Source organism: Salmo salar, chromosome ssa11, assembly GCF_905237065.1.
Source record: "Salmo salar chromosome ssa11, Ssal_v3.1, whole genome shotgun sequence".
Classification (NCBI taxonomy): domain Eukaryota; kingdom Metazoa; phylum Chordata; class Actinopteri; order Salmoniformes; family Salmonidae; genus Salmo; species Salmo salar.
In genome coordinates, this window is record NC_059452.1 from 45,114,965 (window position 1) to 45,132,952 (window position 17,988).

At 48.5% G+C, this 17,988-nt stretch overlaps 1 protein-coding gene across 1 annotated transcript in view; it reads left to right on the plus strand.

Moving 5' to 3' along the window:
* LOC106593560 (WASP homolog-associated protein with actin, membranes and microtubules) overlaps positions 1-17,988 on the plus strand; it is a 29,692-nt gene that overhangs the window by 5,832 nt on the left and 5,872 nt on the right. Inside the window, exons 2-6 of the mRNA XM_045689649.1 lie at positions 2,541-2,714; positions 5,553-5,703; positions 6,946-7,115; positions 11,842-12,010; positions 15,002-15,189. Coding sequence (XP_045545605.1) covers positions 2,541-2,714; positions 5,553-5,703; positions 6,946-7,115; positions 11,842-12,010; positions 15,002-15,189 — 852 coding nt within the window. The remainder of the gene's footprint in view (positions 1-2,540; positions 2,715-5,552; positions 5,704-6,945; positions 7,116-11,841; positions 12,011-15,001; positions 15,190-17,988) is intronic.

Consider the following 17,988-nt stretch of genomic DNA (forward strand, 5'->3'; position numbering starts at 1 on the left):
CGGAAAGTTCGATTTTTGGTTTCATCTGACCAGAGCACCTTCTTCCACATGTTTGGTGTGTCTCCCAGGTGGCTAGTGGCAAACTTTAAACGACACTTTTTATGGATATCTTCAAGAAATGGCTTTCTTCTTGCCACTCTTCCATAAAGGCCAGATTTGTGCAGTATACGACTGATTGTTGTCCTATGGACAGAGTCTCCCACCTCAGCTGTAGATCTCTGCAGTTCATCCAGAGTGATCATGGGCCTCTTGGCTGCATCTCTGATCAGTCTTCTCCTTGTATGAGCTGAAAGTTTAGAGGGACGGCTGGGTCTTCGTAGATTTGCAGTGGTCTGATACTCCTTCCATTTCAATATTATCGCTTGCACAGTGCTCCTTGGGATGTTTAAAGCTTGGGAAATCTTTTTGTATCCAAATCCGGCTTTAAACTTCTCCACAACAGTATCTCGGACATGCCTGGTGTGTTCCTTGTTCTTCATGATGCTCTCTGCGCTTTAAACGGACCTCTGAGACTATCACAGAGCAGGTGCATTTATACGGAGACTTGATTACACACAGGTGGATTCTATTTATCATCATTAGTCATTTAGGTCAACATTGGATCATTCAGAGATCCTCACTGAACTTCTGGAGAGAGTTTGCTGCACTGAAAGTAAAGGGGCTGAATAATTTTGCACGGCCAATACTTCATAATTGTGTCCCACTTGTTGTTGATTCTTCACAAAAAATTACAGTTTTATATCTTTATGTTTGAAGCCTGAAATGTGGCAAAAGGTCGAAAAGTTCAAGGGGGCCGAATACTTTCGCAAGGCACTGTAATTCTCCCTTGAACTCCCTTGATTCTGGATCAGACAGAAGTGTTAAAAACCAGCCGGACCGCGTGTAGACGACCTAGCCGGACCGTGGCCTAGCCGGACAGCGTTTAGGCGACCTTGCCGGACCGCGACCTAGCCAGACTGCGTGTAGAAGACCTAGCCGGACCGCGTGTAGAAGACCTAGCCGGACCGCGTGTAGACGACCTAGCCGGACCCCGTGTAGACGACCTAGCCGGACCCCGTGTAGACGACCTAGCCGGACCGCGTGTAGAAGACCTAGCCGGACCGCGTGTAGAAGACCTAGCCGGACCGCGTGTAGAAGACCTAGCCGGACCGCGTGTAGGCGGCCTAGCCGGACCGCGTGTAGGCGGCCTAGCCGGAACGCGACCTAGCCGGACCGCGGGTAGACGACCTAGCCGGATCGCGGCCTAGACAGACCGCGGGTAGACGACCTAGACGGACCGCGGGTAGACGACCTAGCCGGACCGCGACCTAGCTGGACCGCGGGTAGACGACCTAGCCGGACTGCGTGTAGGCGACCTAGCCGGACCGTGACCTAGCCGGACCGCGTGTAGGCGGCCTAGCCGGACCGCGTGTAGGCGGCCTAGCCGGACCGCGTGTAGGCGGCCTAGCCGGACCGCGTGTAGGCGACCTAGCCGGACCGCGTAGAGACGACCTAGCCTGACCGCGGTCTAGCCGGACCGCGTGTAGACGACCTAGCCGGAACGCAACCTAGCCGGACCGCGTGTAGGCGACCTAGCCGGACCCCGTGTAGACGACCTAGCCGGACCGCATGTAGACGACCTAGCCGGACCGCGTAGAGGCGACCTAGCCGGACCGCAACCTAGCCGGACCGCGTAGAGGCGACCTAGCCGGACCGCGTAGAGGCGACCTAGCCGGACCGCGACCTAGCCGGACTGCGTAGAGACGACCTAGCCGGACCGCGTGTAGGCGACCTAGCCGGACCGCGTAGAGACGACCTAGCCTGACCCCGTATAGACGGTCTAGCCGGACCGCGTGTAGGCGACCTAGCCGGACCCCGTGTAGACGACCTAGCCGGACCGCGTAGAGGCGACCTAGCCGGAACGCAACCTAGCCGGACTGCGTGTAGACGACCTTGCCGGACCGCGACCTAGCCGGACCGCGTGTAGACGACCTAGCCGGACCGCGTGTAGACGACCTAGCCGGACCGCGTGTAGACGACCTAGCAGGACCGCGAAGAGACGACCTAGCCGGACCGCTTCCTAGCTGGACCGCGTAGAGACGACCTAGCCGGACCTAGTGTAGACGACCTAGTGGGACCGCAGCCTAGCTGGACCGCGTGTAGACGACCTAGCCGGACCGCGTAGAGACGACCTAGCCTGACCGCGGCCTAGCTGGACCGCGTAGAGATGACCTAGACTGTGTTAGTCACTGAGCTAAAGGCATTAGCCTAGCTCTGGGAGAAGACTTAAAGGATAGTTTGGGATGTTGTCCTTTGTCTGCTTCCCCAGAGTTCATTGGCATATAAAGGACTTCATACAGGTCAGTGACTGGACTTTGACTTCTTGCTTCACCTGATGTTGGACGTAGTTCATTCCACAGGTCATAAAGTGAATTAGCAGTCACCTGACAAATACATTAGATTTTTTTGTATACGTGAGATACTGTAATACGCTAGTCTGTTTCGTGTAAATATAATTTGATTGATTAGCCTAATAGATGAATGTATTGATTGATTGACAGATCCTCCAGAGTCATGGAGCTGCAGACAGAATGATCCTACTGCTACAGATCTACCACGAGGAGGACCTAGCCTACCAGGACCTGGTCACCGTAGCAACCACCTTCTACCAGTACCTGCTGCAACCCTTCAGAGACATGAGAGAACTGGCAGGGCTCTACAAGATGGAGATACTGGTAGGTGGAGATGCACACACACACACACACACACACACACACACACACACACACACACACACACACACCTCCCTTCAGAGACATGAGAGAACTGGCAGGGCTGTACAAGATGGAGATACTGGTAGGTGGACACACACACACACACACACACACACACACACACACACACACACACACACACACACACACACACACCCACACACACACACTTCAGGGACATGAGAGAACTGGCAGGGCTCTTACCAAATGGAGATACTGGTAGGTGGAGACACACACTACGCCGACACACACTACGCAGAAACACACGGTCGTACACACACACTGATTGGTTGTAATTTATCGTGAACCAGAGACACACTGCTCATGAGTTTTTGATAAAAGGTGGAATACAGCCAGAATCCAACTGCTCTGGTCTCCATCACTAAGCTGAGGTCAAAGCCACATTTCACTCATTTAGAATAAAAATATGCTCTGCCACGTTCACAGAAGTCAAATAATCAACGTTTTGAATTCTATTATCATGTTCATCTCATTTTGTGCCCAAATCAACTCATTTGTGAATACCTCTAATTTCTCTTTTTGAAACGTGAGGGGGAAAAGCTGTGTTGTTTCAACATGATGATGAGAGACCCTGACTTTCAGTGGTTTTGTCCTAAACCCTTATACAACATGTATACAAAAGTATGTGGACACCCTTTCAAATTAGTGGATTCAGTTATTTCAGCCACACCCGTTACTGACAGATGTATAAAATTGAGTGCACAGCCATGCAAACGCCATAAAAAAACATTGGCAGTAGAATGGCCTTAATGAAGATCTCAGTGACTTTCAACGTGGCACCGTCATAGGATGCTACCTTTCCAACAAGTCAGTTCGTCAAAGGCCACACAAGCTCACAGAACGGGAGTGTTGAAGCACGTAGCGCGTAAATAATCGTCTGTCCTCGGTTGCAACAGTCACTACCAAGTTCCAAACTGCCTCTGGAAGCAACGTCAGCACAAGAACTGTTCGTCGGGAGCTTCATGAAATGGGTTTCCATGGCCAAGCAGCCGCACACATAAGCTTAAGATCACCATGGGAAATGCCAAGCGTCGGCTGGATTGGTGTAAAGCTCGCCGCCATTGGACTCTGGAGCAGTGGAAATGCATTCTCTGGAGTAATGAATCACGCTTCGCCATCTGGCAGTCCGACGGACGAATCTGGGTTTGGCGGATGCCAGGAGAACACTACCTGCCCGAATGCACAGTGCCAACTGTAAAGTTTGGTGGAGGAGGAAAAATGTTAGGGAGCTGTTTTTCATGGTTTTGGTCCCTTCATTCCAGTGAGAGAGATCTTAACGCTACAGCATACAATGACATTCTAGCAAAATTTTTGGCAAAGCCATTTCCTGTTTCAGCATGACAATGCCCCCGTGCACAAAGCGAGGTCCGTATAGAAATGGATGGTCAAAATTGGTGTGGAAGAACTTGACTGGCCTGTACAGGAGCCCTGACCTCAACCCAATCGAACACCTTTGTGATGAAATGGAACGCCGACTGCGAGCAGGCCTAATCGCCCAACATCGGTGCCCGACCTCACTAATGCTTTTGTGGCTGAATGGAAGCAAGTCCCCGCAGTAATGTTCCAACATCTAGTGGAAAACCTTCCCAGAAGAGTGGAGGCTATTATTACAGCAGCAAAGGGGGGACCAACTCCATATTAATGCCCATGATTTTGGAATGAGATGTTGGACGACAGTTGTCCAAATACTTTTGGTCATATAGTGTATGTCTGTGTCCCTCTTACTGCGTTTTAAACAGGCAGGCCAAATAATTGGTGATGCTGATCTGATCAGTCAAAAAAACTATTAATGAAAAGAATATTGTAAAAGAATTGGTCTGCCTGTCTAAACTCAGCCAGTGCCTCTGGAGGAGGAGCTGGGTCCTAATCCCCCAATGTCGCTGTTCTAATCCCCCCGATGTCGCTGTTCTAAACCCCCCGATGTCGCTGTTCTAAACCCCACGATGTCGCTGTTCTAAACCCCCCGATGTCGCTGTTCTAATTCCCCCCGATGTCGCTGTTCTAATCCCCCCGATGTCGCTGTTCTAATCCCCCCGATGTCGCTGTTCTAATCCCCCCGATGTCGCTGTTCTAATCCCCCCGATGTCGCTGTTCTAATCCCCCGATGTCGCTGTTCTAATCCCCCCGATGTCGCTGTTCTAATTCCCCCGATGTCGCTGTTCTAATCCCCCCGATGTCGCTGTTCTAATCCCCCCGATGTCGCTGTTCTAATCCCCCGATGTCGCTGTTCTAAACCCCACGATGTCGCTGTTCTAATCCCCCGATGTCGCTGTTCTAATCCCCACGATGTCGCTGTTCTAATCCCCACGATGTCGCTGTTCTAATCCCCCCGATGTCGCTGTTCTAATCCCCCCGATGTCGCTGTTCTAAACCCCGCGATGTCGCTGTTCTAATCCCCACGATGTCGCTGTTCTAAACCCCACGATGTCGCTGTTCTAATCCCCCCGATGTCGCTGTTCTAATCCCCCCCGATGCCGCTGTTCTAATCCCCCCGATGCCGCTGTTCTAATCCCCCCGATGTCGCTGTTCTAATCCCCCCGATGTCGCTGTTCTAAACCCCCGATGTCGCTGTTCTAAACCCCCGATGTCGCTGTTCTAATCCCCACGATGTCGCTGTTCTAATCCCCACGATGTCGCTGTTCTAAACCCCACGATGTCGCTGTTCTAATCCCCCCCGATGTCGCTGTTCTAAACCCCCCGATGTCGCTGTTTTAATCCCCCGATGTCGCTGTTCTAGAATGTAAAGCCTTTCTTCTGTTCTCTCCTGGCCCCCATCAGAAGTCTCTGGATGAGGAGGAGCTGGGTCCTAAGAGGATAGCAGCACTGGAGAGAGAGGCGGAGGAGTGGAGGAGGAGAGGAGAGGATGCAGTCTCCTCCATACAGGACATCACAGTCAGCTACTTCATAGAAACTTCTAAAGCCCTTGGAGGTAGAGAGAGACTGTGTGTGTGTGTGTGTGTGTGTGTGTGTGTGTGTGTGTGTGTGTGTGTGTGTGTGAAGCATTAAGAGCCCCTTATAGCAGCTCTCCAGACCCTCTCAGCTGTCTCCCCCCTTTAGAGCAGCTCTCCAGACCTCTCCGTTTCACCCCCCCTCCTCCTTTAGAGCAGCTCTCCAGACCCTCTCCGTTTCACCCCCCCTCCTCCTTTAGAGCAGCTCTCCAGACCGTCTGTTGCCCCCCCTCGTTTAGAGCAGCTCTCCAGACCCTTTCAGTTGCCCCCTCCTTTAGAGCAGCACTCCAGACCCTCTGTTGCCCCCCCTCGTTTAGAGCAGCTCTCCAGACCCTCTCAGTTGCCCCCCCCTCCTCCTTTAGAGCAGCTCTCCAGACCCTCTCAGTTGCCCCCCCCTCCTCCTTTAGAGCAGCACTCCAGACCCTCTGTTGCCCCTCCTCCTTTAGAGCAGCTCTCCAGACCCTCTCAGGTGCCCCCCCCTTTAAAGCAGCTCTCCAGACCCTCTCAGTTGCCCCCCCTCCTCCTTTAAAGCAGCTCTCCAGACCCTCTCAGTTGCCCCCCCCTCCTCCTTTAGAACAGCTCTCCAGACCCTCTCAGTTGCCCCCCCCTCCTCCTTTAGAGCAGCTCTCCAGACCCTCTGTTGCCCCCCCTCCTTTAGAGCAGCTCTCCAGACCCTCTGTTGCCCCCCCTCCTTTAAAGCAGCTCTCCAGACCCTCTCAGTTGCCCCCCCCTCCTCCTTTAAAGCAGCTCTCCAGACCCTCTCAGTTGCCCCCCCCTCCTCCTTTAGAGCAGCTCTCCAGACCCTCTCAGTTGCCCCCCCCTCCTCTTTAGAGCAGCTCTCCAGACCCTCTGTTGCCCCCCCTCGTTTAGAGCAGCTCTCCAGACCCTCTGTTGCCCCCCCTCCTTTAGAGCAGCTCTCCAGACCCTCTCAGGTGCCCCCCCTCCTTTAGAGCAGCTCTCCAGACCCTCTCAGTTGCCCCCCTCCCCCCCCTCCTCCTTTAGAGCAGCTCTCCAGACCCTCTCAGGTGCCCCCCCCTCCTTTAGAGCAGCTCTCCAGACCCTCTCAGTTGCCCCCCCTCCCCCCCTCCTCCTTTAGAGCAGCTCTCCAGACCCTCTCAGGTGCCCCCCCCTCCTTTAGAGCAGCTCTCCAGACCCTCTCAGTTGCATATAGGGGAAACCCTGTGCCAAATGTACCTGTCTGTGTGGTTGATCTGTGTGGCCAGGTATGCTGCGTGTGATGGAGGAGGATAAGCGTGGTTTTGGCCAGGCTTCCTGGGCCTCAGCAGCTCCTAGACTGGAGAAGCTGCGTTTCCTGCTGGCTAAAGAGACCCTGCAACACATGAGAGCTGCTGAGATGTGTCTGCACCGCAAGAAACACACCATCAGAGAGAAGGTAGTGTATGTGTTTGTTTTAAGAGGCCATTCTCTGAATTAGTATTCCTATCTGATCAGATTCCCTGGGGGTGTCTGTAGCTGTGTCTGTAGCTGTGTCTCTCTCTCTGTCTGTAGCTGTGTCTGTAGCCGTCTCTCTCTCTCTCTGTCTGTAGCTGTGTCTGTAGCCGTCTCTCTCTCTCTGTCTGTAGCTGTGTCTGTAGCTGTCTCTCTCTCTCTGTCTGTAGCTGTGTCTGTAGCCGTCTCTCTCTCTCTGTATGTAGCTGTGTCTGTAGCTGTGTCTCTCTCTCTCTGTCTGTAGCTGTGTCTGTAGCCGTCTCTCTCTCTCTCTGTCTGTTGCTGTGTCTGTAGCTGTGTCTCTCGCCGTGTCTGTAGCCGTGTCTGTAGCTGTGTCTCTCTCTCTGTCTGTAGCTGTGTCTCTCTCTCTCTGTCTGTAGCTGTGTCTCTCTCTCTGTCTGTAGCTGTGTCTGTAGCCGTGTCTGTAGCTGTGTCTCTCTCTCTGTCTGTAGCTCTGTCTCTCTCTCTGTCTGTAGCTGTGTCTGTAGCTGTGTCTGTAGCTGTGTCTGTAGCTGTGTCTCTCTCTCTCTGTCTGTAGCTGTGTCTGTAGCCGTCTCTCTCTCTCTCTGTCTGTAGCTGTGTCTGTAGCTGTGTCTCTCTCTCTGTCTGTAGCCGTGCCTGTAGCCGTGTCTGTAGCTGTGTCTCTCTCTCTGTCTGTAGCTGTGTCTGTAGCCGTGTCTGTAGCTGTGTCTCTCTCTCTGTCTGTAGCTGTGTCTGTAGCTCTGTCTCTCTCTCTGTCTGTAGCTGTGTCTGTAGCTGTGTCCCTGTCTGTAGCTGTGTCTCTCTCTCTCTGTCTGTAGCTGTGTCCCTGTCTGTAGCCGTCTCTCTCTCTCTGTCTGTAGCTGTGTCTGTAGCTGTGTCTCTGTCTGCAGCTGTGTCTGTAGCTCTGTCTCTCTCTCTCCGGGTCTTTGATCTTTCTATAGAGCTGAGTGTGAACAGAGAATTCCCCAGACAGACAGACAGACACCCCTCCAGCTGTGTGTCTACATGTGTCAACTACCAACACTAGTCTGGATTCTGAACATCTCTCAACTCTAGGAACAAGAAAATAGCTTCTCAACTTTCAGAACTCTGTTTCTTAATGGAAAATAAGAACCGTTTTTTCCATTTCCTGAAAAGTTTCTCTTTTGGAGACCAGAGCTTTTCATCCAACATCGATATGCAGAAACATTTATATTGTTTGACATCACATTGTAAGAAAACAGGTCAAGAGATTTGATCTGTCTAAATATATGGACTTCTGTATGGAATATCTATAGCTAACCCTCGTGGTAAAACTGTGGTCCAGTTTATTCTAGATATATTAGTGACCCAGTGAGAAGGTGTAACCCCGGCCATAATAAAGTATTGCATCGGAGGTAATATACTGTGCGGCTACTCCTCTAGCCAGCCCCTCTCCTAACCAGGTGTGTTTGTTCCTCCTCCAGACTATCCCAGGTGATAACCATCAGTATCTGTATCCAGCCTCTGTCTCTTTTAGTGATGTCAGAACCCCCCTTTTGACCACTTAGTGTCAGTACTATAGTCTCCCTCTGCAGACGGGTTCTCTCCCACATTAACAATGTTCCTGTTGTCTTAGGTCTGGGAATGCTGAGACTAGCAGTACTATATTCTCCCTCTGCAGACGGGTTCTCTCCCACATTAACCCTGTTCCTGTTGTCTTAGGTCTGGGAGTGCTGAGACTAGCAGTACTATATTCAGTGCTTGACTTGTACTGTAATAGGTGCTTGTACTCATTTTGGGTGCAGGGGAGCTCCACAGTAGTTTCTAGTTAATATTCTATAAGAGGAACAGGTGCTCCGCAGTAGTTTCTAGTTAATATTCTATAAGAGGAACAGGTGCTCCACAGTAGTTTCTAGTTAATATTCTATAAGAGGAACAGGAGCTCCAGCAGTAGTTTCTAGTTAATATTCTATAAGAGGAACAGGAGCTCCAGCAGTAGTTTCTAGTTAATATTCTATAAGAGGAACAGGAGCTCCAGCAGTAGTTTCTAGTTAATATTCTATAAGAGGAACAGGAGCTCCAGCAGTAGTTTCTAGTTAATATTCTATAAGAGGAACAGGTGCTCCACAGTAGTTTCTAGTTAATATTCTATAAGAAGAACAGGTGCTCCACAGTAGTTTCTAGTTAATATTCTATGAGGAACAGGAGCTCCACAGTAGTTTCCAGTTAATATTCTATAAGAGGAACAGGAGCTCCAGCAGTAGTTTCTAGTTAATATTCTATAAGAGGAACAGGTGCTCCAGCAGTAGTTTCTAGTTAATATTCTATAAGAGGAACAGGAGCTCCACAGTAGTTTCTAGTTAATATTCTATAAGAGGAACAGGAGCTCCAGCAGTAGTTTCTAGTTAATATTCTATAAGAGGAACAGGAGCTCCAGCAGTAGTTTCTAGTTAATATTCTATAAGAGGAACAGGTGCTCCAGCAGTAGTTTCTAGTTAATATTCTATAAGAGGAACAGGTGCTCCACAGTAGTTTCTAGTTAATATTCTATAAGAAGAACAGGTGCTCCACAGTAGTTTCTAGTTAATATTCTATGAGGAACAGGAGCTCCACAGTAGTTTCCAGTTAATATTCTATAAGAGGAACAGGAGCTCCAGCAGTAGTTTCTAGTTAATATTCTATAAGAGGAACAGGTGCTCCAGCAGTAGTTTCTAGTTAATATTCTATAAGAGGAACAGGAGCTCCACAGTAGTTTCTAGTTAATATTCTATAAGAGGAACAGGTGCTCCAGCAGTAGTTTCTAGTTAATATTCTATAAGAGGAACAGGTGCTCCAGCAGTAGTTTCTAGTTAATATTCTATAAGAGGAACAGGAGCTCCAGCAGTAGTTTCTAGTTAATATTTTATAAGAGGAACAGGAGCTCCAGCAGTAGTTTCTAGTTAATATTCTATAAGAGGAACAGGTGCTCCAGCAGTAGTTTCTAGTTAATATTCTATAAGAGGAACAGGTGCTCCAGCAGTAGTTTCTAGTTAATATTCTATAACAGGAACAGGTGCTCCACAGTAGTTTCTAGTTAATATTCTATAAGAGGAACAGGAGCTCCAGCAGTAGTTTCTAGTTAATATTCTATAAGAGGAACAGGTGCTCCAGCAGTAGTTTCTAGTTAATATTCTATAAGAGGAACAGGAGCTCCAGCAGTAGTTTCTAATTAATATTCTATAAGAGGAACAGGAGCTCCAGCAGTAGTTTCTAATTAATATTCTATAAGAGGAACAGGAGGTCCAGCAGTAGTTTCTAGTTAATATTCCATAAGAGGAACAGGTGCTCCAGCAGTAGTTTCTAGTTAATATTCTATAAGAGGAACAGGAGCTCCAGCAGTAGTTTCTAGTTAATATTCTATAAGAGGAACAGGAGCTCCAGCAGTAGTTTCTAATTAATATTCTATAAGAGGAACAGGAGCTCCAGCAGTAGTTTCTAGTTAATATTCTATAAGAGGAACAGGTGCTCCAGCAGTAGTTTCTAGTTAATATTCTGTAAGAGGAACAGGAGCTCCAGCAGTAGTTTCTAGTTAATATTCTATAAGAGGAACAGGAGCTCCAGCAGTAGTTTCTAGTTAATATTCTATAAGAGGAACAGGTGCTCCACAGTAGTTTCTAGTTAATATTCTATAAGAGGAACAGGAGCTCCAGCAGTAGTTTCTAGTTAATATTCTATAAGAGGAACAGGTGCTCCAGCAGTAGTTTCTAGTTAATATTCTATAAGAGGAACAGGTACTCCAGCAGTAGGACATTTGAGGTGCTGGTACTCAGCTCCAGTGAGCTCCTGCCTAAGTCAACCACATACTATATTATACTATGTTGTGTTGTGAGTTCTAACAACCATACAATGATATATACCTATATACTGTTCTGTCCTAGACTGTTATGTAGTGTTATAAACAGTGTTCTATATTCTATATTAGATGTTATGTAGTGTTATAACCATACTAGAACTGTTATAACCATAGTGTTCGATATTGTATCCTAGATGGGAGGTCTGTCTGGCCAGGACCGGAGTGAACCAGAGACAGTAGATAGTACTGAAGATCTAGGTTATGTTATGTAGTGTTATAACCATACTGGAGCTGTTATAACCATAGTGTTCTATATTCTATCCTAGACTGTTATAACCATACTGGAACTGTTATAACCATAGTGTTCTATATTCTATCCTAGATGTTATGTAGTGTTATAACCATACTGGAGCTGTTATAACCATAGTGTTCTATATTGTATCCTAGATGGGAGGTCTGTCTGGCCAGGACCAGAGACAGTAGATAACCTAGAGCTTCAGTACTATGCTATGTAGTGTTATAACCATAGTCTTCTATATTGTATCCTAGATGGGAGGTCTGTCTGGCCAGGACCAGAGACAGTAGATAACCTAGAGCTTCAGTACTATGTTATGTAGTGTTATAACCATACTGGAGCTGTTATAACCATAGTGTTCTATATTGTATCCTAGATGGGAGGTCTGTCTGGCCAGGACCAGAGACAGTAGATAACCTAGAGCTTCAGTACTATGCTATGTAGTGTTATAACCATAGTCTTCTATATTGTATCCTAGATGGGAGGTCTGTCTGGCCAGGACCAGAGACAGTAGATAACCTAGAGCTTCAGTACTATGTTATGTAGTGTTATAACCATACTGGAGCTGTTATAACCATAGTTTTCTATATTGTATCCTAGATGGGAGGTCTGTCTGGCCAGGACCAGAGGGGACCAGAGACAGTAGATAACCTAGAGCTTCAGTACTATGAGGCTCAGCTAGAACTCTACGATGCCAAGTTTGAGATCCTCAAGAACGAAGAGCTTCTATTGGTCGCTCAGATCGACACCCTGCGACGCCAGATCAAAGGTAGGTTACAGACACGCGCACACACACAGGCTCGGTAAGCACAGATCTATACATTTAGATTTTTCAAAATGCAATGCAAAATGTTCAAAGTTTTAAAAATGACTAAAGATGCCAGTCTGAAATCTCATTGACATCAGATGTCTGTGGTTCTAGAAGAGCAGCCTAGCTTCCCCTACTGTCCGTAGATAGATATCTGCTTCTGCTGTGCCACTGGATGAGAAATAATGTCACACAAGCATATTTTCTGCATGTAAATTCTTTAATTACTGCCCATGGGGAAAATACTGTTTGTTTCCAAGGGTGTGTGTGTGTTACTGTGTCTTCCATCCTTGGCATGGCTTAGAGTACTTGGCTCTAGAGTCTAGATGTATTTTTATAACATGAGAGAGGAAGGCAGCAACCCCCTACCACTTCATTGTTCTTCCCCGATGAAAAGAGAGAGAAAGCAACAGAAAAGAGGAGGGTGAAAGACAGAGTGGGAGCAAAATAGGGAGAGGAGTGCGGGGGGAGGGAGAGAAGGCGCGACGGAGAAGAGGAGGGAGTGAAGGAGTGACAGAGAGGAGTGCAGGGAGAGTGGGAGGGAGAGAAGAAGGAGCGACAGAGAGAGGAGTGCGGGGGGAGGGAGAGAAGGAGCGACAGAGAGAGAAGTGTGGAGGGAAGGAGTGACAGAGAGGAGGGAGAGAAGGAGCGCAGGGGTGAGGGAGAGAAGGAGCGACAGAGTGGGGGGAGGGAGAGAAGGAGCAACAGAGTGGAGGGGAGGGAGAGAAGGAGTGACAGAGTCGGGGGAGGGAGAGAAGGAGCGACAGAGAGAGGAGTGCAGGGGGAGGGAGAGAAGGAGCGACAGAGTGGGGGGGAGAGAAGCAGCGACAGAGGAGTGCGGGGGGAGGGAATGAAGGAGCGACAGAGAGAGGAGTGCGGAGGGAGGGAGATAAGGAGCGACAGAGTGGGGGGAGGGAGAGAAGGAGTGCAGGGGGAAGGAGAGAAAAAGCAACAGAGAGGAGGAGTGCGGGGGGAAGGAGAGAGAGAGGAAGGAGATGGAGAAAGGGAGCAACAGGGAGGGAGAGAACAACAGAGGAAGAGGAGATGGGAAGCGACAGATGTCTGCTTATCAGATTGTGTCAACAGAGATTTAGAAGAGTTCACACTCCGTGGCATCAATGAGAGAACACCCGAGAGAATGTTTCAGAGCTGAAAGAGGAGGTGTATTATGATGTGTGTGTTTCAGAGCTGAAAGAGGAGGTGTATTATGATGTGTGTGTTTCAGAGCTGAAAGAGAAGTGTATTATGGTGTGTGCTTCAGAGCTGAAAGAGGAGGAGGTGTATTATGGTGTGTTTCAGAGCTGAAAGAGGAGGTGGTGTATTATGGTGTGTGTTTCAGAGCTGAAAGAGGAGGTGGTGCGTTATGGTGTGTTTGTTTCAGAGCTGAAAGAGAAGTGTATTATGGTGTGTGTTTCAGAGCTGAAAGAGGAGGAGGTGTATTATGGTGTGTGTTTCAGAGCTGAAAGAGGAGGTGGTGTATTATGGTGTGTGTTTCAGAGCTGAAAGAGGAGGTGGTGTATTATGGTGTGTGTTTCAGAGCTGAAAAAGGAGGTGGTGTATTATGGTGTGTTTGAGCTGAAAGAGGAGGAGGTGTATTATGGTGTGTGTTTCAGAGCTGAAAAAGGAGGTGGTGTGTTTGAGCTGAAAGAGGAGGAGGTGTATTATGGTGTGTGTTTCAGAGCTGAAAAAGGAGGTGGTGTATTATGGTGTGTGTTTCAAAGCTGAAAGAGGAGGTGGTGTATTATGGTGTGTGTTTTGAGCTGAAAGAGGAGGTGGTGTATTATGATGTGTGTTTCAGAGCTGAAAAAGGTGGTGTATTATGGTGTGTTTGAGCTGAAAGAGGAGGAGGTGTATTATGGTGTGTGTTTCAGAGCTGAAAAAGGAGGTGGTGTATTATGGTGTGTTTGAGCTGAAAGAGGAGGAGGTGTATTATGGTGTGTGTTTCAGAGCTGAAAAAGGAGGTGGTGTGTTTGAGCTGAAAGAGGAGGAGGTGTATTATGGTGTGTGTTTCAGAGCTGAAAAAGGAGGTGGTGTGTGTTTCAAAGCTGAAAGAGGAGGTGGTGTATTATGGTGTGTGTTTTGAGCTGAAAGAGGAGGTGGTGTATTATGATGTGTGTTTCAGAGCTGAAAAAGGTGGTGTATTATGGTGTGTTTGAGCTGAAAGAGGAGGAGGTGTATTATGGTGTGTGTTTCAGAGCTGAAAAAGGAGGTGGTGTATTATGGTGTGTGTTTCAGAGCTGAAAGAGGAGGTGGTGTATTATGGTGTGTGTTTTGAGCTGAAAGAGGAGGTGGTGTATTATGATGTGTGTTTCAGAGCTTAAAAAGGTGGTCTATTATGGTGTGTGTTTTGAGCTGAAAGAGGTGGTGTATTATGGTGTGTGTGTGTTTGAGCTGAAAAAGGAGGTGGTGCATTATGGTGTGTGTGTGTGTGTTTGAGCTGAAAGAGGAGTATTATGGTGTGTGTGTGTGTTTGAGCTGAAAGAGGAGGAGGTGTATTATGGTGTGGTGTGTGTTTGAGCTGAAAGAGGAGGAGGTGTATTATGGTGTGTGTGTGTTTCAGAGCTGAAAGAGGAGGAGGTGTATTATGGTGTGTGTGTGTTTCAGAGCTGAAAGAGGAGGAGGTGTATTATGGTGTGTGTGTTTCAGAGCTGAAAGAGGTGGTGTGTGTTTCGGAGCTGAAAGAGGAGGTGGTGTATTATGGTGTGTTTGAGCTGAAAGAGGAGGAGGTGTATTATGGTCTGTGTGTGTTTCAGAGCTGAAAGAGGAGGTGGTGTATTATGGTGTGTGTGTGTTTCAGAGCTGAAAGATGAGGTGGTGTATTATGGTGTGTGTTTCAGAGCTGAAAGGGGAGGTGGTGTATTATGGTGTGTATGTTTCAGAGCTGAAAGAGGTGGTGTATTATGGTGTGTGTGTGTTTCAGAGCTGAAAGAGGTGGTGTGTTGTGTGTTTCAGAGCTGAAGGAGGAGGTGGTGTATTATGATGTGTGTGAGGATCCAGAGGAGCTCCAAAGCCTATCACAGACAGCTGCACCTTTAGACCCCACCCACTCACCTGTCAATCACCTGGGGCGACGCCTACAGCAGCTGGAAGCCAAGAGAGGGAACATCTGTGCCCGCCGCGCATACCTCCGCAACAAGAAGGTACCGTGGGGATGGTGTGTGTGTTAACCTACCTCCACAATAAGAAGGTACCAGGGGGTGTGTTAACCTACCTCCACAACAAGAAGGTACCAGGGGGTGTGTTAACCTACCTCCACAATAAGAAGGTACCAGAGGGTGTGTTAACCTACCTCCACAACAAGAAGGTACCAGGGGGTGTGTTAACCTACCTCCACAATAAGAAGGTACCAGGGGGTGTGTTAACCTACCTCCACAATAAGAAGGTACCAGGGGGTGTGTTAACCTACCTCCACAACAAGAAGGTACCAGGGGGTGTGTTAACCTACCTCCACAATAAGAAGGTACCAGGGGGTGTGTGTGTGTGTTAACCTACCTACACAACAAGAAGGTACCAGGGGATGTGTGTTAACCTACCTCCACAATAAGAAGGTACCAGGGGGTGTGTGTTAACCTACCTCCACAACAAGAAGGTACCAGGGGGTGTGTGTTAACCTACCTCCACAATAAGAAGGTACCAGGGGGTGGGTGTGTGTTAACCTACCTCCACAATAAGAAGGTGCCAGGGGGTGGGTGTGTGTTAACCTACCTCCACAATAAGAAGGTGCCAGGGGGTGGGTGTGTGTTAACCTACCTCCACAATAAGAAGGTACCAGGGGGTGGGTGTGTGTGTGTTAACCTACCTCCACAACAAGAAGGTACCAGGGGGTGTGTGTTAACCTACCTCCACAATAAGAAGGTACCAGGGGGTGTGTGTTAACCTACCTCCACAATAAGAAGGTACCAGGGGGGGTGTGTTAACCTACCTCCACAACAAGAAGGTACCAGGGGGGGTGTGTTAACCTACCTCCACAATAAGAAGGTACCAGGGGTGTGTGTTAACCTACCTCCACAATAAGAAGGTACCAGGGGGTGTGTGTGTGTTAACCTACCTCCACAACAAGAAGGTACCAGGGGGTGGGTGTTAACCTACCTCCACAATAAGAAGGTACCAGGGGGTGTGTTAACCTACCTCCACAACAAGAAGGTACCAGGGGGTGTGTTAACCTACCTCCACAACAAGAAGGTACCAGGGGGTGTGTGTTAACCTACCTCCACAATAAGAATGTACAAGGGTGTGTGTGTGTGTTAACCTACCTCCACAATAAGAAGGTACCAGGGGGTGGGTGTTAACCTACCTCCACAACAAGAAGGTACCAGGGGGTGTGTTAACCTACCTCCACAATAAGAAGGTACCAGGGGGTGTTAACCTACCTCCACAACAAGAAGGTACCAGGGGGTGGGTGTTAACCTACCTCCACAATAAGAAGGTACCAGGGGGTGGGTGTTAACCTACCTCCACAATAAGAAGGTACCAGGGGGTGTGTGTTAACCTACCTCCACAATAAGAAGGTACCCCTTCCTGACAAACCTGTAATAAAGTTCCTCCTAAACATTTAGACTGTTCTAACTTAACGCCTCATGTGTGTAACGTGGTGTCTGTGTTGTGTTGTAACTTGTGTCTGTGTTGTGGTGTCTGTGTGTAACGTGGTGTCTGTGTTGTAACTTGTGTCTGTGTTGTGGTGTCTGTTGTGTTGTAACTTGTGTCTGTGTTGTGGTGTCTGTGTTGTGTGTAACGTGGTGTCTGTGTTGTGGTGTAACGTGGTGTCTGTGTTGTGGTGTAACGTGGTGTCTGTGTTGTGTGTAACGTGGTGTCTGTTGTGTGGTGTAACGTGGTGTCTGTGTTGTGGTGTCTGTGTTGTGTGTAACATGGTGTCTGTGTTGTGGTGTAACATGGTGTCTGTGTTGTGGTGTAACGTGGTGTCTGTGTTGTGGTGTCTGTGTTGTGGTGTAACGTGGTGTCTGTGTTGTGGTGTAACGTGGTGTCTGTTGTGGTGTCTGTGTTGTGGTGTAACGTGGTGTCTGTGTTGTGGTGTCTGTGTTGTGTGTAACGTGGTGTCTGTGTTGTGTGTAACGTGGTGTCTGTGTTGTGGTGTAATGTGGTGTCTGTGTTGTGTGTAACGTGGTGTCTGTGTTGTGTAACGTGGTGTCTGTGTTGTGGTGTCTGTGTTGTGTAACGTGGTGTCTGTGTTGTGTGTAACGTGGTGTCTGTGTTGTGGTGTAACTTGGTGTCTGTGTTGTGGTGTAACGTGGTGTCTGTGTTGTGGTGTCTGTGTTGTTTGTAACATGGTGTCTGTTGTGGTGTCTGTGTTGTGGTGTCTGTGTTGTGGTGTCTGTGTTGTGGTGTCTGTGTTGTGGTGTAACGTGGTGTCTGTGTTGTGGTGTAACGTGGTGTCTGTGTTGTAACGTGGTGTAACGTGGTGTCTGTGTTGTGGTGTCTGTGTTGTGGTGTCTGTATTGTGTGTAACGTGGTGTCTGTGTTGTGGTGTCTGTGTTGTGTGTAACGTGGTGTCTGTGTTGTGGTGTCTGTGTTGTGGTGTCTGTGTGTGTAACGTGGTGTCTGTGTTGTGGTGTAACGTGGTGTCTGTGTTGTGTGTAACGTGGTGTCTGTGTTGTGGTGTAATGTGGTGTCTGTGTTGTGTGTAACGTGGTGTCTGTGTTGTGTGTAACGTGGTGTCTGTGTTGTGGTGTCTGTGTTGTGGTGTAACGTGGTGTCTGTGTTGTGTGTAACGTGGTGTCTGTGTTGTGGTGTAACGTGGTGTCTGTGTTGTGGTGTCTGTGTTGTGGTGTAACGTGGTGTCTGTGTTGTGGTGTCTGTGTTGTGTGTAACATGGTGTCTGTGTTGTGGTGTCTGTGTTGTGGTGTAACGTGGTGTCTGTGTTGTGGTGTAACGTGGTGTCTGTGTTGTGGTGTAACGTGGTGTCTGTGTGGTGGTGTAACGTG